The sequence below is a fragment of the Pelophylax lessonae genome, assembly GCF_965119305.1.
Source record: "Pelophylax lessonae genome assembly, chromosome: 2".
NCBI classification, from domain to species: domain Eukaryota; kingdom Metazoa; phylum Chordata; class Amphibia; order Anura; family Ranidae; genus Pelophylax; species Pelophylax lessonae.
Window position 1 is genome coordinate 564,005,886 of NC_138769.1, and position 20,811 is coordinate 564,026,696.

Here is a 20,811-nt window from a genome sequence, read left to right on the forward strand (position 1 = left end):
ACATGACATCTTGGACTTGAAGTGGTGATATCTGGATGATGCCTGCAGCTTTTTATAGGCAGTGGGAGGCCAGAAGCGACGTCCAGCGCTGGCAGATGTTATCGCTGCCAAATTTGTACCCTCGAAAGCAGAGATCAAAGAAATCTATCTCATGCTTTCCAGGGTCAAGCAAATATCTGGGGTCTTATTAACCCCAAATATCTCCATAAAGAGGACCTGTCACGCCTTATTCCTTTTTACAAGGAATGTTTCTTGTAATTGGAAAAAAAAAGTGACCAAAAAAAAATTCAGATGGTGTAAAAAGAGTTCTTCAAAGTGCCCTTGTCCCATCGTGCTCACACGCAGAAGGAAGGAAATGCATGCCTAGGTCGTGCCCACATATGTAAAACGAATGTCGTGCCACACGTGAGATATCGCCACGAATATTCGAGTGAGAGCAATGATTCTAGCACTAGACCTCCTCTAACTCTAAACTGGTAACCTGTAAAAAAAATTTAAAAGCGTCACCTATTGAGTATATATAAGTACCAGTTTCTCTATCGCTCATTGACAGACGTAGTCTTCTTGATTCTCAAGAGCTGGGTTATGTTGTCTCCGCAGGAGTAGGACTAGGCAGAATGACAAAACGTTCTGGCTCCACCCTAGGGGGCAGTCCCTGAGGGTATATCCTCCCTCTCTCTGCTACAGGGAATCAGTTTTTTTCTGTCTAGTCAGGAGTAAGGACCTAAGCTCCTTGCTGGGATCTTTTGGTCCTGGCAAGACTTTTTTTCTTTAAGAAAAAGAAATTTTTTAGGTAGTTTTCTCCAGTGTTTTTTCCTGTGAGATCTTCAAGCAAAAATGCCGGACTGGGCGACACTTGTGGTCACCCCAGCCGGCCTACGAGCGCGTGCAGACCAGGCATTGCGCTTGGTCGGCCGCGACATATTCAAGTAAGTATGCGGGGCCGGGCGACGGGCTGGATATGAGATCCAGTGGTCACCCCGGTTTCTGCCTAAAAGGCGCGTGCAGACCAGTGCGCTGAGTCGGCCGCGACGGAGTCCCAGTAAAGGGACTGACTTTGCGAGTTAAAGCTCGCTTGGACGCCAGGACCAGAGAGTCGAGGCGTCCACAAACCCCCACCCCGGTGGAGAGGGTATTATGAAGAGAGGGTGCCTGTCGGTTCGGTATGGTGAGTAAAACGTTCCCTTTTTTTCCTCATTTATGAGGCAGTATATATTATGGGCCCCTCCATATATGGTCAGTATATATCTGACACTCACAAGTCCCCCTTGTAATACAGCATGTGTTTGTGGGAAGTGGACTTGGTTCAAGAGCTAACACTCTACCCAGCAGACTGTAACATTACAGCAGACATAGGAGGTATAATCCTACCTTATGTGCAGTGTATCTCTGTAGATCCATATGTCACCTCTCAGCAGAGTGCAGGTGGATGTGCTGGAAAGACGATATCGGCGGTCCGCCGCCATTTTGCCGTAGACCGAATACATATATGTCCTCAGGTCACGCCGGCCGCCATGTTTTTGGAGTCTTATGTCTCTTCTATGGGGGCGGCCATGTTTTGTGAGCCCAGCTTCCTCGTGGAGGGCTGGGAACGCCGGAAGGCGTACACAGGGGGCGGAGCCACGCCTTCTGCCCGGGAAAAAGCAAACAGCTCCTTCCAGTCTGTGTAAGACAGACGCTGGCTGCAGTTTGTTGGAAACTGCACTGCATCGGTTGGTGAGCCTTGGGGGTCCCTCTCTCTCTCTCTCTCTGGGATCGAGAAGCAGGTACTCTGAGGGGCGCTATTGCGCTAGGGGGAGACACACAAAAAAAAAAAAAAGAAAAAGTTTTTTTGTTTATTGCTGGCAAAGTGTCCTGTATTAACATGGACCCTGCCACTCATGTATCTCCTCCGGATCCCCTCGAGGGGTCTGCGGGATCCTCCAGCACCCCATTGACAATTGAATCTTTGTCAGCTATTATGGAAACTTTTGTGTCCCGGGTGGAAGTGGCTTGTCAGGGACAGGGCGCAAGAAAGCGACCCCCGCCTAACCCCTTATTATCTGAAACCTCGGATTCAGACTCTGAGCCTATTTCTGCAGTTGCAGGTACTTCATCTGGTATTGGTGTCTCGGGTCCTGTCTCTTCAGACAGTGAGGAGGATGTTTCGGCATCCGCCATAGCCCGAGAGGAAGCGTTGGTAAACGCACTCATTGTATCTGTTCAAGAGACTTTAAGGTTACAGGGTATTCCATCAGAAATAGCTGAAACTGAGATCCCTTTTGGGACTAAAAAGCGCATCAAAGTGGCAAAGGTTTTTCCATTGCCCAAATGTTTTGGCAATCCAATCGATGAAGAATGGCGTCTGCCAAAACGCACTTTTAATATTTCTAAACGCATTGACAGGCGTTATCCGTTTGAGGAAACCCTTATTAAGAAATGGACAGAACCACCTGTGGTGGATTCACCTATTGCTAGATTGAATAAAGCCACGGTTATTCCTTTAGAAGACGCTCCGTCTTTTAAAGATCCAGTGGATCGCAAGATAGAAGCTATGTCTCGCACCATGTTTTCCTTGATTGGATCAGCTTTCAGGCCAATAATTGCTATTGGTCTGGTTTCGCAGGCTGTAACTGAATGGACCAAGTGGTTACGCCGGGACTTAGAAGAAGTCCCTCAGGCGGTATCAGATTTGTTGGAACAAATGATACAGGGGTTACAGTTTGTATGTGATGCGGCGTTAGACGCCACTCCATTAATGGCGCGAGCATCAGTCTCAGCAGTGGTTCTCAGGCGTACACTGTGGCTAAAAGGTTGGATAGCCGACCAAGGTTCCAAAAAAGCATTGGCTAATATCCCCTTTTCAGGAGAGCGTCTATTTGGAGCCAACTTAGATGAGATCATTAAGGATCTCACCGGTGGAAAAAGCACCTTTTTACCGCAAAATTTTAAAGGTAAAGGAACTCGTCAAAGACGAGGGCCTTCTTTTTCTGCTCACAAGAGGTTTTTTCGTCCAGCGGGTGAAAAAACTAAGTCCTCCAAAGCTCCTGCAGGAGGCGTCAGGGGTCGGTGGTCGGGCAAGCAAAAGCCCGCCCCCTCCAGACCCGAAGATAAACCATCCAAAGCCTGAAGGTGCGCCCCCACCCATAACTGGGGTGGGGGGACGTCTTCGCCGGTTCCCGGATCCATGGCTTTCCAGAATCCCGGACAAATGGGTTTGCGAAGTCATAAAGTCAGGGTACAAGATCGAGTTTCGATCTCTCCCACCGGCGCGATTCTTCCCTTCCAATATCCGACTATCTCCGGATCGTCTAGAAGATCTGCGGAGAGCAGTCACAGATCTACTACAACAAGGAGTGGTAGTCCACGTTCCTTGGACAGAACGGTTTCAAGGGTTTTATTCAAACCTGTTTACAATACCCAGGAAAGAGGGCAAAGTGCGTCCAATTCTGGACTTAAGAGCGCTCAATTCTTTCGTCAACATAAGAAGATTCAGAATGGAGTCCATTCGCACGGTAGCAGCCTTCCTGCATCCAGGGGATGTCCTAGCGTCCATAGACATCAAGGACGCCTATCTTCACATTCCCATTTTCGCAGGACATCAGCGTTTTCTACGCTTTTCCGTAGAGGAGAACCACTATCAGTTTGTGGCGTTACCTTTCGGTCTCGCCACGGCTCCGCGGGTCTTCACAAAGGTGTTGGCCCCTATGTTGGCACTTCTGCGCCAAAGAGGTATATCGATTCTAGGTTACCTAGACGATCTTCTGCTTCATGCAGAATCTCCTCAGACCTTGCTACAAAACATAGAAATTACTATGATTTCTTTACAGGAATTCGGGTGGCTGGTGAACCAGCAAAAGTCATTTCTGGTTCCCACCCAGAGGCTCGAATATCTGGGTCTAATTCTAGACACAGTCAGGACGAGAGTTTTCCTTCCGGTAGGGAAACTTCGAAAGATTCAATCAGCAGTCCAGTTGTTACTGTCCAACAGCTGGTCTTCCCTTCGGACGTGCATGAGGGTTCTGGGGTTGATGGTGGCTTCATTCGAAGCAGTCCCATTTGCCCAGTCCCATACCCGAATTCTTCAGCAAGAGATTCTTCTCAGATGGAATCGGAATCCCTGGACAATCAGATACGATTGAGCAAACAGACCAGAGAGTCTCTGGTTTGGTGGCTTCGGTCTCCAATGCTCAGCCAGGGAAAGTCATTTCTGCCAATATATTGGACGATAGTGACCACGGATGCCAATCTATCCGGATGGGGAGGAATTCTTGGTCAGTTATCTGTCCAGGGACTTTGGTCCCCGGAAGAATCCAGATTACCGATAAATGTATTGGAACTGAGAGCGATCAGACTGTCTGATTCACTGGACCGAGCAGCTCCAGGGCAGCCCGGTTCGGATCCAGTCGGACAATGCCACGGCCGTGGCTTATGTCAATCATCAGGGGGGCACCAAGAGTGTCCGAGCGGCCAAAGAAGTGGCTTGCATTCTTCGCTGGGCGGAACGATTTGTTCCAGCAATCTCTGCGGTGTTCATTCCGGGGGTGGAGAATTGGCAGGCAGATTATCTCAGCCGTCAGACCCTGGATCAGGGGGAATGGTCCCTCCATCCAGACGTTTTCCACCAGTTGTGCCTACGGTGGGGCACCCCGGATGTGGATCTGTTGGCATCACGATTCAACAGGAAAGTTCAGAGATTCGTGGCTCGCTCCCGCGATCCTCTAGCAGAAACCGCAGACGCACTGATCGCCCCGTGGGGGCAATACCAGCTAATATATGCCTTCCCTCCTCTCGCGTTACTGCCAAGACTTCTTCGCAGGGTAGAGGAGGAAGGAATCCCAGTAATCCTGGTAGCTCCGGACTGGCCTCGTCGAGCTTGGTACGCCGACATGGTCAGACTGGTGGCGGACGTCCCATGGAGACTTCCTCTCAGGGAGGATCTACTGTCTCAGGGACCGATCTTCCATCCTGCTTTACGATCGCTGGCTTTAACGGCCTGGCTATTGAGACCCAGGTGCTGAAGGACAAAGGTTTGTCAGCTTCAGTTATTCCTACTCTAGTTGAAGCAAGGAAAGCGACTTCCAGAAAGATTTATCATCGCACATGGAAGTCCTACATTGCATGGTGTGAACCTTTGGGGTTCCGTCCTCGGTCTTATTCGATTAGTCGAATATTGGCTTTTCTGCAACAAGGGGTTGAGCAGAAACTGGCCTTGAGTACTATCAAGGGTCAGGTCTCAGCATTAGCCATCTTCTTTCAGAAGCCTTTGGCTACTCATTCCTTGGTGCGGAACTTCATCCAGGGGGTGCGACATCTGGCTCCGCCAGTGCACGCGCCGTTACCCCCCTGGGATCTTAATTTAGTGTTGTCGGTTCTTCAGAAACCTCCCTTTGAAGATATTAGGGAGATTCCTCTACCCACGTTGTCCCAGAAGGTGGCCTTCTTGGTGGCTATTACTTCTGCACGCAGGGTGTCAGAACTGGCCGCATTATCTTGTCGTTCACCATATCTGGTGGTTCATAGAGATAAGGTGGTTCTTCGTCCGAATCCATCCTTCCTACCAAAAGTAGTTTCAGAATTTCATCTGAATGAAGAAATTGTATTACCTTCCCTGTGTCCTAAGCCCAGTCATCCTCGGGAATTTGCTTTGCACTCCTTGGATGTGGTCCGGGCGATCAGGGTATACTTGAAAACGACAGACTCGTTTCGCAAGACGGATTCACTTTTTGTGATCCCAGATGGACCCAAAAAGGGGTTGCCTGCATCTGCCGCGACCATTTCCAAATGGATCAGACAGACGGTAGTACAGGCTTATTCTATTAAGGGTCGGGAGCCCCCGTTCCCTGTTAAGGCGCACTCCACTCGGGCACTTAGTGCGTCATGGGCCTTTCGCCATCAGGCGTCAGTGGTCCAGGTGTGCAAGGCGGCTACCTGGTCGTCGGTGCATACCTTCTCTAAACATTATAAAGTTGATGTAATGGCATCGTCTGATGCCTCATTTGGCCGCAAGGTTTTGCAGGCCGCAATTTGAGGAGACCAGTGGTCTACCTCGAGGGTTTTTTTCCGTTGGAAAATTTTTTCTTTTAGTCTCATTCTTTGTTTATAATGAGCCTTTAAAACTTCTAGTTTGGCACCGGTTGGGCCTACTAGATTGGATTTGATTTTGTCAATCCCACCCCTCATTTGTGGCACTGCTTCTGGATGTCCCAGCTCTTGAGAATCAAGAAAAATGGATTTTTGTAAGAACTTACCGTAAAATCCTTTTCTCTTAAGCTCATTGACAGACGTAGTACCCGCCCCTCTATCATTGAGTTGGGTTGGGTTAATTTCTCTGTACTGCTTTAAACAGAACTGATTCCCTGTAGCAGAGAGAGGGAGGATATACCCTCAGGGACTGCCCCCTAGGGTGGAGCCAGAACGTTTTGTCATTCTGCCTAGTCCTACTCCTGCGGAGACAACATAACCCAGCTCTTGAGAATCAAGAAGACTACGTCTGTCAATGAGCTTAAGAGAAAAGGATTTTACGGTAAGTTCTTACAAAAATCCATTTTTTTTTGCCATTCCACAAATATGTGAAATTCTTAACTCAGGACAACCTCCTTCTTTTTTTTTTTTTTTTTCTATTTTGCTACAAAATGGGTTATCTATTGTGAAGTGACGTTTTGTGTGGTGGTGTTTTTTTTTTCCATTAAAATTCATTAGTGTGTTTTTGGGATAAAAAAAAATTTCTGCGCAAATACCGTGTGACCAAAAAAATTGCAACAACTGCGGTTTTTATTCTCTAAGGTCTTTGCTAAAAAAATATGTTTTGAGGGTTAGCAAAAAAGATTTTTACATGTAGGAGAGAAATGTCCAGAATTGGCCTGGATACGAAGTGGTTAAATAAACAAAGGGTTTATGTTCAGTGTAAAGCCCAGTACACACGTACCGATCGGCCGTCTTTTGTCCCCGCGCTGTTCTGTCCGCTGAAGTGCAAAAGACTGCGCACGAATTATGTCCGCCGACTGCAGAAGTGATGTCATGTGATGGTTAACTTTCCCTGTGTTTTTTCTTTTCTGAGCATGCCCAGTCTTGCAAATCTGCTGTCGGCCGAAATCTGTACTGACTGGCGAACAATCGGCCGTTCTGGTGTCGGCATACAAAAATTTTAATGCTTGCACGACAGATTCTGTTCGGCCGAAAGTGCGCTGTCGGAAGCATCATACTAACAAGCCGAAAATCGGCCGATCGGTCGTCGGCCGAATCTTTTCGGCCGACAATCTGCACTTGTGTATGGGCCTTTAGGGGATACTACCTCAAAGTACAACCTACAATAGAAAGGCTTGGGTAACTGTCTATCAAGTTGTTTTCTGTGCAGGAAGCACTGATGGTATTGGCAGCCAGCCTCTCCTTTTTATCTTTGCATTCTCACTACAGAATTAGTCTGTTTGCTCAGCTAGGTGTTTGTCTTCAGTGTTAATAAAAGAAGATCTTTACTGTACCTGAGCACCAAAAACACAATTTCATTCATTTTCATTATTCAAAGCAAACTCCCTCACCCAACCATGTCTCTATTATTATTATTATTATCATTATTATTATTATTATTATTATTATTATTATTATATATTTTTTTTTTTTTTTTTTTTTTTTTTTTTTGAGAAATCACTTTGAAAAACAACCACCTAGCATTTCTGGCCATGGCCATCTTGAGTAAGGGCAAATGATTCATGTAGCATTTTCTTCCTGGAATTCATCTGCCCTTAGCTCATGCATGCCATGTGCTTGGCTGAGAAAATCCCTCCTCTCGTCCTCCCCTCCTGAAGACTCCTGTGATGTATCACATACTTTACTAATCTATTTAGTAATGCTAGCAGCATAAGGATTAATAATCAATGTTGATTGGGAGAGAAGTTCCACTTTAAATATTGCACTGTTTATGCCAATCATTGTTTTTTTAGAGCTGACCATCATTCAAACCCAGCCCAACACTCAGAACTTGTGCATATGCTGCTGTAAATCAAATCTGTGGTTTCAGCACTTAGTAATTGAGTATCCTTTTGATTGCACTTAGTGTGGTATAAGATATTTTGGGGGTGGATGAAGCGGGGTCTTGGGGGCATTTCAAGGAAAAGCAGAGAAACCCCACCAAATACAAAATCCCCCCCCCCCCCCCCCCCGTAGGCAACACCCTCATACAATGCTGATCCTCAATGATTGAAAGCACTGATATCCAGTAAATAAAGTGGCAGAATAGAGACTGTCAGGCTGGAGAGAGAATGGCTAGAAGATGCTGAACATCCTCCAGCCATGAAATGAGGCAGACTATATCTAATTTCACTTTATATGTTAAGCTTCTCACAGTGTGCATTAGAAGCTACAGCAAGCAAATTCAGTACAGGAGAAGAACCTGTACAATTTTTTGTAAGGCTGAAGGTTAGGGTGGAGTTGAGCTTTTAATGGAATGTGTAGTGAATGTGCAGCTTCTGTGTTCTCAATGTGCTGTGACGCCAGTGTCCTTGTCACCCCTTGTATTATCTTTTTTAGATTGGAAATTTTGTCAGTCATTATCCACTGTCAGGTAAACAGAGCAAACTTGCAATATATAATATATATATTTTTTTAATTTCAGGTAAAGATCCACCAGACTATGAGTTTGTAGAGATCCTCAGGAAAAGTATCTGTCTGGAGCAGAACACCCAAGCTTGGTGTGAAAATTGTGAGAAGTACCAACCCACAGTAAGTCTTTTGTTTGGGGGGGCGTTTTTTTTTTTAATGCAGCTCATGGTTTCATTTGGAGAAGAATAAATGGTTAGTAGAATGAAGAAAATTGCTTTTCCATGATAAAGTAATTCTTGGGGAAAATTACTTTTTGTAACCGTCAAAAAAAAAAAAAAAAAAAAATGTATTCATCCCGTATTTCATTGTCCTGTGCAGGTCGCGGTTGGTACAGTGGATCAAAATCACTTTCAGTGACCGATATAGAGCCTGTCCTAAATTGGCCCTAGTGCATAGGTCAGCAACCCACGGCTCCGGAGCCGCATGCGGCTCTTTTGAACCTTTGCTGCGGCTCCGGGGCGGATGCTAGTGAGGGGAGGAGGCGCACTGTGCGCCCCGACACTCCCCACTGTGGCGCTGTGATGTCGCGTGGGGGGCGGTGCATGCGTTAGTCACGCACCATCCCAACGTCACCTTCCCACCCGCTGTCAGAGGAGGGCAGCGGCGCGCATGCAGTTCGAAGAAGACGTCCGTCCAGACTCCCGTCAGAAGCAGCACGCCAGGCACCAGTGTGAGGTAAGTGAATTGATGCCTCGGGGGGGGGGGGGGGGGGGCACACACTGCTTTGAAGGGGGCATGCACGCACGCTGGTCTCTGCATTGAAAGGGGCATGTATGCTGGTCACTGCATTGAAAGGGGCATGTATGCTGGTCACTGCATTGAAAGGGGCATGTATGCTGGTCACTGCATTGAAAGGGGCATGTATGCTGGTCACTGCATTGAAAGGGGCATGTATGCTGGTCACTGCATTGAAAGGGGCATGTATGCTGGTCACTGCATTGAAAGGGGCATGTATGCTGGTCACTGCATTGAAAGGGGCATGTATGCTGGTCACTGCATTGAAAGGGGCATGTATGCTGGTCACTGCATTGGGGTATGATCATTGGGCATAGCAAATTTTGCTATGGGGCCCTGTGATTTCTAATTGCGTCCCTGTTTTCGACCCCCCCCCCCCCGGTAGGTTTTTGTAGGTTTTGCGGCTCTTTATGTCTTAAAGGTTACAGACCCCTGCCCTAGTGTGTGTGTGTGTGTGTGTGTGTGTGTGAGATGTATGAATGTAATTTAGGAACCTTTTTGATTGTTTGCTCAATGAGGGCAGCGACTAATGTGAATGTACAATATATAGACATATAGCGTAGCATAAGGTTGTAAGCATCATAAAAATACCTGTGGTTCTTGTCCTGGCAGGAACCCTTTCCTGCTTGTTCCCTGTGGATTAGGCAATATCACAGGACACATGACAGCCACAGCGAATGCATAGCGAGGGAATAGGTACATTCACTGTCACTGGACCTGTACAGCACTACTTGCTTCCTCATCCTTTACTTGGTATCTGGACTGCTTTGCCCTCAGTACAGACTTGAATGCACAAACCAATAGAGCAGAGAATGATTAAACATTGTAAAAACCAAACCATCTATTGTACAGGAATATAAAAATGCCCTCAATAGTGCAGTACATGGAGATAGAGAGAGATAGATAGATAGATAGATATATATATCTATCTATTACCTTAGATATAGCCTACCAACATCCAATGTATCAGAACATTACTATTACGCTTTTTTTTTTTTTTTTTCCCAGTTTTGGGAAACTCCTTTTGCACGCATTCCCTCGCTGCACCTGGTGTGAACAAGCCCTAAAATGTGGTCTGTGGGTTTTGCCGGCAAAAGTACAAATGGCAATAGAGGAGATCGCTGGAGGAAGTGCAGGCTGTGTCTCTCTCCCTCCTGTCTGTATACAGGAGTTGGCAAGTTGGCAAAGGGTTGCTCACTGTTCAGAGTTTACATGGTTTTAATAAACCTAGATTAGATAAAATTGATTAAATACAATTCTCTATCTAGTATTATGATCACTATCTAGTATTATGATCACCCATAATGGGTATGTTAGTTGAGAACACAGCAAGTTCAATCTCAATCCAATCGAGCATCTGCGGGATGTGCTGGAAAGAGTCTGATCCATACAGGTTCCACCGTACAATTTTTTTAAAGTGCCTAAAATGATCTGCTAATGACAGCATGGTGCCAGATACCCCACAGCATACCATGCCATGATTGGTTATGATGGGTGATCAAGAAATATAGAAGGGCGGGGACACCCAAAACTGTTGACCTTGATTTCCTGTTCACTGTGTCATGTAAAAGTCTTGGAATAAAACTGTTTTCTATTATTGCATCTCACTTCTGGTTCTTCATTTTGGATGATATATTAAGCAGTGTTTGGAGCCCACTTGATTGGTGGAAGCGATCCTTATCCCAGACAGCTTCTAAGTAGATATGTTTCTTCTTCCCACAGGTACAAACCCGCAATATTCGTTGTCTTCCTGATGTGCTTGTTATAAACTGTGAGGTTAACAGCACAAAGGAGGCAGAATTCTGGAAGACTCAAGCAGAGGTATAGTACATGACTTTCCTAAAGATGCAATCAGACTGTTCTTTGATAACTGACTGTTTCTCCAAACCCTGCTACTGTATAGAAATGTATGGATATCGGTTTTATAGTGTGCAAACTCTCCTTTACCATCATCTTTACATCAATTCTATTGAATTTTACAGTATGCTTTCAAAAAGTCACTGAGGAAAATAGAGCCATCTTTTTCAATTCCTAATGAAAGCAGCACAGGAGAGTGGTAAGGACCTATGTTGATTGATTTTTATATAAGCAATATTTATTTTTTTTTTTTTTCCCTCCTTACTTAAATTATGTAAACATGCCTGTTGCTCATATTTACTTTTTCTTAGGAATGAGTTCAATGTTCCTGAGAATGCCCCTCCCCCACCACTGTTACCTTCAGTGGAGGAACTTCGCAATGTATGGGTGCCATACTCTCTGAAGATGAAGTTGTCTAAAACCAAAGAACTTGAGGTTCTAAATTGTGAAGATGAGGAGGTAAGATAGAAAATGGTAAGGCCGGTTTCACACTGGATTGGCTGCAGCGCAGCTGTAACCAAGTTTTTTTTTTTTTTTTGTTTTTTTTTTATGTGGTTAACCACTTTACGTCTGCTTACGTTGACCCTACTGCGGCAGTGTGGCACGATCCCGTCTGACCACGTAGACCTACGTCGGGCGCGATCGCGGCTCCCAGAGCGCGCTCCCGCGGGTCCCGATTCCGATCGGATTCGGTTGGGAACCGATCAATCACCAGACACTGACCAATGATTTTAGGTCAGTGTCTGGCGATCGGTCCCAACCAATGGCAATCTGTCCCCTGTCTGTGTAATGTAAACACAGGCAGGGGAAGTGATGTCACTGTCCCTCCTGGAGTCCTTTCGGTTCCAGGAGAAGACAGACAGCAAAAACGTGAGTTCCACCAAGCACTACACTGACACACCTCACATAGGCACATTTAACCCCTTGATCACCTCTGATCACCCCCAAACCCCTCACAGTGAACACTATATACAGTGGTATGCAGATATTTTACTGATCACTGTATAAGTGTCACTTGTGAGCCTAGTTTGCGCCTGCGTTAGGCCCAAATAGGGTTAGGGCACCCGCCACCTATCCCCTAATAAAGTTTAAAATACAGTATAGGTAAATACTGATCACTGTATTTAGTGTCACTAGTGACCCTAATTTGCGCGAAGCCCAGATAGGGTTAGGGCACCCGCCACCTATCCCCTAAAACTTTTAACCCCTTGATCTCCCCCAGTTAACCCCTTCACTCCCTATAACACAGTGCACTAATATATACAGTAAATCAGATAACTACTGATCACTGTATTTAGTGTCACTTGTGACCCTAATTTGCGCTTGCGCTAGGCCCAAATAGGTTTAGGCCACCCGCCATCTATTCCCTATAAAGGTTTAACCCCTTGATCTCCCCCAGTTAACCTCTTCACCGCCCTGTCACAGTGTTCACTATATACAGTGATTACCGATCACTGTATTAGCGTCACGGGTGACACAACTTGGGCTAGTTGGCGTCAGGGTCCCACTACACCACCATTAGCGTCAGTCAAGTACACTAACACACACACACCTCCATTACCAGTATAGTGTTTGAACAGATCAATATCTGATCTGATCAGAACTATACTAGCGTCCCCATAATTTAGTGTTCCAAAAACGCAGTGTTTGCACAATCGGCACTGATTCCTGCTAGCACCTGCGTTTAGCCCCCTTGCCCAGACCACCTTACCCAGGCAAGTGTAGTAATCAATAGATTACTGACACTTCCAAAAAACACAAATCACACAAAACCGCTGCGTTAGCAGAGTCAGGCCTGATCTCTGCTAGTACTAGCAGTTTGTTTTTTTTTTGTTTTTTTGTAGCGACCAAATAGTCCTTGACAACCAGGTGCTTTTATTACCTAGTAGTAGCACTACTGTACCGGTAAATTTAGTTACTAAAATTACAAAACCTTGGTACAGTTGTGAAGAGGTCTACAGTATAATGGCCATGTCAAGTGAGAGCGATGGGGAAGCCTCACTGGCAGAATCAGGGTCAATTTACGAACCAGATGACGGCAGCGGCTCCCTGACAGATAGCTCCGACAGAGGGGTCCCTGCTAGGGTCAGGCGTACCCGACCCCATTCTGGAGTTGCTGACTTGCAAGAACCGGGAGTTTCTCGTATGCAGCAGAGTGCCAGTACTAGTGTCGCTCACACTTCTCATGATCTGGCAAGCACGAGCGGCCTAGTACATCCTGGACCTTCAACCAGCACTGCAGTATCACCTGGTGACGTGGCAAGTCACCTAAGTGCAGTTGAAGCTTGCGCGGTGGCTAGCACGAGTAGTGGCCCGCAGCCACCGCGTATCTGAAGACAGGCCCGTAGAGCCCATAGTGTCCTCACTGAAGCGCTGGCATATCCTAATTGGCAGCCCACAGATCCACAGCGCCAGTACTTCCCCCCCCCCCCCCCCCCCCATTCACCGCCCAACCCAGAATCCAAGTGGAAACAGCTGGTTTTAATCCCATAAACTTTTTTGAGCTGTTTTTCACTGAAGATCTTTTCAGATCTGTTGTGGACCAATCAAATTTGTACACTCACAATTCATCGCCGCCAACCCAAATTCACCCCTTGCCAGACCATTCGCCTGGAATCCTATTACGATTCAGGAGTTTAAAACCTTTCTGGGCCTTTCCTTCAACACGGCATTACAAAAAGAATGAACCCAATTCATCAAATGTACGTGTTCTCTGCTGCTATGTCCAAGATTCGATACGAACAAATATTTCGGTTCATGCATTTCAACGACAATGAACTCTGTCGTCCTCGGGGAGACCCTGCATATGATCAGCTCCACAAAATTCGGCCCCTCGTGTCTACGAGGGAAAAGATAGCACTGTGGAGCCCCCCGACTGCCCAGGCTACATAGGGAGCAGCGGCAAGATAGTTTGGGACTTGCTGTCACCCTTATTCGGAAAGGGGTACCACTTGTACGTGGACAACTTCTGTACAAGCGTGCCACTTTTTAGACGCCTCTTTCAATTTAAAATTGGGCGCTTGTGGCACTGTGCGATCTAATCGCCGGGGCTTCCCCCAACGGCTAGTAAATGCACCACTGAGCTCAGGGGAGAGCCTGCTTGAGGTGCAAGGAATTGCTTGCAGTGAAGTGGAGGGACAAACGGAACGTTTTCGTTCTGTCCTCCATTCACCCAGACACGGCAGTCCAAATTACTACGATCACCGGTGTTGTTGTTGAGAAGCCCCTCTGTGTCCACGACTATAACCGTAAAATGGGAGGGGTGGACTTCAATGACCAGATGAGGGGACCGTACTTAATTGCCCGTAAGGCCAGACGCTGGTACAAAAAAGTGTCTGTATACCTATTTCAATTGGCTGTTTACAACGCTTTTGTCTTATACAAAGCGTCTGCCGCAACATTATCCTTCTTTCAATTCCAAGAAGAGATAATCAGAGCCCTTCTGTATCCAGCTGGTGCTCCTGCCCCAATTCCCCAACCAGATGCAGTGAGCCGGCTGCATGAGGCATTTTCTGGAATCCCTCCCTAGTACACCTACCAAACGATACCCCCAAAAAAGATGCCGTGTCTGCAGCAAGCGCGGATGTAGGCGTGACACCCGGAATTATTGTCCCAACTGTCCTGACCGACCTGGTCTTTGCCACGGTGACTGTTTCTGTCGCTACCATACACTAGTGGATTATTAGCGTAGGGCACAGCACAGTTTAGGGGACATTTACACAGGGTCTCAAAAGATGTTCGATGGCTATCGTCATTTATAGAGACCCGAACCTGGAACTCGACGTTTGAAGAAAAAAAAAAAATACATAAAAAATACATAAAAGCCAAAAATAGTTGTCCCTCAGTCATTTTTTATGTTCTTCTACACTTCCTACACGGCTGCCACGGCATTGATTTTATATATTCTGACACAAACCGTGTTTGCGCTCAGCATGTATGGATACCTTTGCTGGCAGCAGCTGTGGTGATTTTCTGATTTCAGCACTGCAGTTAAAATCCTATTTCCCAAGTCATCCTCCAGGACGGTCACGAGAGATGGCTCCTCCTCCTACAGGAAACACAAGCACAGTTAATTTTTAAAAGGCCGCCCCACAGGCTGCCCCACAGTTTTTCTTGTGTTTCCTGTCCTGCTTGCACAAGCATGGTCCTTAACATCCCCTGTTTGTTATTTTTAATACCCCTATCCTGGGCAGGCGTCCTGGGATACCTCCTCCTTCCACCAGCCTGGGCCGATAAGGATATCTGGCGGGCCGGTGCCAGTAATGGGGGCGAGGGAGGAGGACTTCCTAGGGGGAGGAGGGGGTCGTGAGAGCAGAAGATACCCTCTCCTCGCTCTCTTTCTTGAATAGGGCAGACGTGTGGCTGGTAGATTCCAGTAAACCTGCCTTAAAAAGCTTACCTTGCTCCAGGGGACCGAGGAGAAGCCGACCAAAGAAGGGACCATGGCGGCCAGCCGGAGGCCGTGCTGAGCCGCTCGCCGTCCCCTTCGGTAAGGTCATCCTCACGCTGGGCTCCCGGTGGAGTCTCCAGCGTGTACTGTAGCAGCCAGCGTCGCCGCTGGCGCGGCGGAAATGACGCAACTAAGATGGCGCCGCCACCGGAAGTGGGGCGGCGGCCATATTGGATGTGGGCAAAAGCGCCGAAAAAGCGTCAGCGAAGCTTTGGCGGGAAATTCAACTTCAAAAGGCGCCAGCTCACACGACAATCGGGCTACACTTGGCTACATTCGGCTGCTGCAGGATTCCTTCCCTCCAGGCGGTCCTAATGGCGGAGGACCAGTCCCTGCTACCAGAGGCTGTCGCTTGCGGCCCCAGCCTGAGTATGGTAAGTGGAGGGAAGAGGAGGGGTAGGGTGCAACCCCATCACCCACAACCCCACTCCCACCCCCCAAACACCCACCCCCCCCCCCCAAAAAAAAAAGAGGGGGACTTTTTTCCTTTGGCTTACTAAGGTGGGTGGGGGGGGGGTCGGTGGAAAAGGGGGGGGGGAGACTCAAGGATCCTTTGAGTGGGGAAAAGGGGGGGGGGAAGGGGGAGGGAGAAAGCACACCCCAGGGACGGGCAATAATTGGCTTTATGTCTCTCTCTGCTTTCTCTATCTACAGCCCAAACCTGCAGAAGCTACAGACACGTTGGTTAAACCAAAGAAGAAGCACTGCCGCATCTGCGGGACAAAAGTCCCAACGGATTCAGACAAACCATTATGCCAAAAGTGCATTAAGAAAGTTGTCAGCAAAGAATCCAGGCCACTAGGAAAAGATTTCCTTGATTTCAAGAAAGAAGTCACGTCCACGCTAAAATCAATACAGTCATCCATAGAAGGGATGAAAAGAGCAGACCAACGCCAGGATACCGCATGAAAACGGCAAGGATTCAAACGGTCACCAGGCTAACGGAAGAGTCCTCAGAACCAGACTCCCAAGACGAGGAAGGAGAACTCCTGGGAGGAGACAGTACAGACTCAGAAGAGCATGACAGCGAGGTACAGGAAAAAGTGACCAGACACCTATTCCCAACGGAAGAGACGGAGGAACTACTGAAAGCAATATATTTAACAGAAGACCTACGGGAAGAGGAAGAACCAAGATCGGTAAGAGACCGACTATATAGAGGCCTACAGGTTCCGAAGACGCGTACCTTTCCGGTCCACCAATCCCTGAAAGGGATCATCAAGAAGGAATGGGAATGTCCTGAAAACAAACTTTTCTTCCCGAAAGCAATGAAAAAGAGATTCCCCTTTGAAGAATCAATAGGAATTTGGGCCAAATGCCCAAAAATTGACGCACCTCTAGCCAAAGTGTCAAAAAAAAAGTCGGACCTGTCTTTTGAAGACATGGGCCACTTAAAAGACCCGATGGATAAGAAGATCGACGTGACACTTCGGAGGGCTTATGAGGCGCGGGGGCAGCATCTTTTCAGCCAAACATGGCAAATACCTGCGTGGCTAGGAACGTGTCCTTCTGGCTGGAACAGCTAAGGGGACAGCTGGAAAAGGTCCCAGGGAGCGAAGAGGCACAGGATTCCCTCCTCTTGATAGAGAAAGGGGTGGCCTATATGGCAGATGCAGCAGCGGAAGGGGTACGAATCGCAGCCCGAACCACTGGTCTAGTAAACTCTGCCAGAAGAGCCCTCTGGCTCAAAACCTGGGAAGGTGACTACGCATCAAATAAGCTGTGCAGTATCCCTTTTGATGGGAAGCTACTCTTTGGCCAGGAACTGGATAAGGTCCTGGAAAGATCGGCAGACAAATCAAAAGGATTTCCCGCTAAAAAGAAGGAAAAACAGAAGAGATTTTTTCGCCGCCCGAGAGGCGATACACAGCCCAAGGGAGGAAAACCCAATACCCAGAGGAAGTGGGTATACAACACGTGCAAGGGTAGACCAAACAACCCCTTCCCCAATAACAGCAGCAATGTCAGCAAGCCCCAGTGACGCCAGACGGCCGGTAGGGGGGAAACTGAGATTCTTCTCCCCCCAATGGGAAGAATTCTGCACCAACCGTTTCATAGTACATATCCTCAAGGAAGGTTACAAGATAGAATTTGTGACAACTCCCCCTCACAAATTTCGGGTAACCTCGCTACCAAGAACATCACCAGCAAAGGAAGCTTGGGAAATATCCATATCGAACCTATTACAGGAGGAGGTAATAAAGGAAATACCCTTATCACACCAAGGGGAAGGGTTCTTTTCCAGAGTCTTTCTAAGACTAAAACCATCAGGCAAACATCGCCTAATCCTAAATCTCAAGGACCTCAACCGAAGAGTAAGGTACAGGAGGTTCAAGATGGAATCCATCTTCTCAGTGAGAAAACTACTTCCCGAAGATGCTTTCCTAGTAACCCTAGATCTCCAAGATGCCTATTTACATGTGCCAATACACATAAGGCATCAAAAGTTTCTAAGGTTCGCAACCAAATTGGGGTCACAAATACGTCTATTCCAGTTCCAGGCACTCCCATTCGGAATCTCCTCGGCACCGAGAATCTTTACCAAGATTATGGCGGAGGTAGTCCAGGACCTTCGAGTAAGAGGGGTCCAGATAATTCCCTACCTAGACGACTTCCTGATATACGGCAAAACAGAGGCAGAAGCGTTGAAAAATCTCAGAACAGAGGATTTCCTCACATCACTGGGGTGGGTGATCAACACCCAGAAATCCAACAGAATCCCTTCACAGGAGACAGTGTTCCTGGGTTATCGAATCAACACAGTGACTCAAAATCCTGTTACCAGAGAACAAGATTGTGAAGCTACGAGACGCCTAATAGAGTTACGCTGTATTGTATATCAAGAAGAGACACTATGGTGGTCCTAGGCCTCATGTCAGCAGCCATCCCAGCAATACAGTGGGCTCAGCTACACATGAGACCCCTACAGAGACATCTCTTGAGTCACTGGAATGGGAAGACCTCAGAACTGGACGGTCTAATAGATTCCACCAACCGTAAAGTCACTAACCTGGTGGCTAAAGGAAGACTCCCTATCTCAAGGGAGACTCTGGATGCCTACGGTACAGGTCAGGATAATGACGGACGCAAGCCTTTTCGGCTGGGGAGCCCACATAGGACATCAGGTGAGACAGGGAACCTGGTGCCAATCTGGGGAAGAAGTGTCCTCAAACATGAGGGAACTGGCGGCCGTAAGAGAAGCACTGATGGGATTCCAACAAGAGACAAAAGGAAAACATGCCCAAATCCAGTCGGACAACATGACGACAGTCTCTTACATCAACCACCAAGGTGGTACACGATCAAAGCACCTGATGAGAATAGCGCAAGACATCCTATCAGAGGCGGAAGCAAACTTCTTATCCCCCTCGGCAGTGCACATAAAGGACAACAAATGTGCTGGCAGATCTACTGAGCCAGAAGCACCTGGACCCAGCAGAGTGGGAACTAAATCAACAGGTTTTCAATCTGCTGGTACAGAAGTGGGGCGCACCGGAGGTGGACCTGTTCGCCACAGAAAACAGAAAAGTAAGGTCGTTTTTTCTCCCTACACAAGGAAAGAGACGCATTGGGCATAGATGCCCTAGCATTTCCCTGGAGTTTCGGCCTGGCGTATGCGTTCCCCCCCCCCCCCCCCCCCCAATCCAACTGATTCCGAGGACAATCGGGAAAATCCATCAAGAAGGGACAAGGGTAATCCTAGTGGCACCCTTCTGGCCGAAACGAGCATGGTTCACTCCACTCTGGAAAATGGCGGAGGAAGAACCCTGGATTCTGCCAGCTCAGGAAGACCTTCTGGCCCAAAAGGGAGCACATCACCCTTCCAGTCAGACGCTACAACTAGCAGCATGGATCCTGAACGGAGCATACTACTAAATAAAGGACTATCTACAAGAGTCACGGAAGTACTGCTCCAGAGCAGAAAACCTGTAACCAGGAAGATCTACAACAAGATATGGAAGACATACAAACTTAAAATGGAGCCCAGCAACAAAAATCTAAAAGATATTAGCACGGTGCTAGAATTTTTTCTAGACGGAGTAGACAAAGGTCTGGCCGTAAACACCCTTAAAGTACAAGCGGCAGCTCTGTCAATCTTTCTGGAAAAACCTATAGGAGAAGATCCTTTAGTAAAGAGGTTCTTCAAATCCATTCAAAGATCCAGGCCTAGCAAAGATCTTAGCTTGGCCCCATGGGACCTGACACTAGTACTTCAGGCACTCACCAAAGCCCCTTTTGAACCATTGGGAGAATCCAACTTAAAGAATCTTACTCTGAAAGCGGCATTTCTCGTGGCAATTACATCAGCCAGAAGGGTGAGCGACCTACAGGCCCTTTCCATGAAGGAACCTTTCCTAAAGATTTTTCCGGATAAACTAATCCTGAGAACGGACCCTCTTTTCCTTCCGAAGGTATCATCAGAATTCCATCGGACACAAGAAGTGGTCCTTCCATCATTCTGTCAAAATCCAACCTCACCAGGAGAGGAGGCTTTTTCTACTCTGGACGTCAAGAGGTGTATCCTACACTACATAGAAGCCACCAGAGAAATCAGGAAATCAGCTAACTTATTTATACTTTTTGGAGGCGCTCAGAAAGGGAAAGCAGCCTCAAAATCATCCATAGCCAGGTGGATCAGAATGGCTATCTACGCAGCCTACACAGGACAAAACAAAAGTTTACCAGCCGGTATCAAAGCATACTCCACCCGAGCGATGTCAACATCTTGGGCAGAAAAGGCTGGGGCCTCAGCAGAGCAAATCTGCAAAGCAGCCACCTGGTCAAGTGATCTGACGTTTGTCAAACACTACAGGGTCGACCTGGTCTCCGCCCAGGATCTATCCTTCGGTCGCAAAGTGCTCCAGGCAGTAGTCCCACCCTAGGTATGCATCGTTGGGGTCTCATGTGACCGTCCTGGAGGATGACTTGGGAAAGAATAAGTTATTACCTGATAACTCCCTTTCCAGGAATTCTCCAGGACGGTGGACCCCCACCCTATTAATAAATTGTATACTTAGAATTATAGTTTAAGCTAGTCGCTTAAGCAGGCCAGTTCATCTTTTTACAACTGTGGGGCTGCCTTTTAAAACTTAACTGTGCTTGTTTCCTGTAGGAGGAGGAGCCATCTCTCATGTGACTGTCCTGGAGGATTCCTGGAAAGGGAGTTATCAGGTAATAACTTATTCTTTTGG

The 20,811-nt window shown here is 47.4% G+C and overlaps 1 protein-coding gene across 1 annotated transcript in view; it reads left to right on the top strand.

Annotated features, from left to right (window-relative positions):
• Window positions 1–20,811, top strand: part of PAN2 (poly(A) specific ribonuclease subunit PAN2) — a 94,057-nt gene that overhangs the window by 38,498 nt on the left and 34,748 nt on the right. Inside the window, exons 13-16 of the mRNA XM_082246254.1 lie at window positions 8,591–8,697; window positions 11,035–11,133; window positions 11,295–11,368; window positions 11,481–11,628. Of these exons, the coding sequence (XP_082102380.1) occupies window positions 8,591–8,697; window positions 11,035–11,133; window positions 11,295–11,368; window positions 11,481–11,628 (428 nt within the window). The remainder of the gene's footprint in view (window positions 1–8,590; window positions 8,698–11,034; window positions 11,134–11,294; window positions 11,369–11,480; window positions 11,629–20,811) is intronic.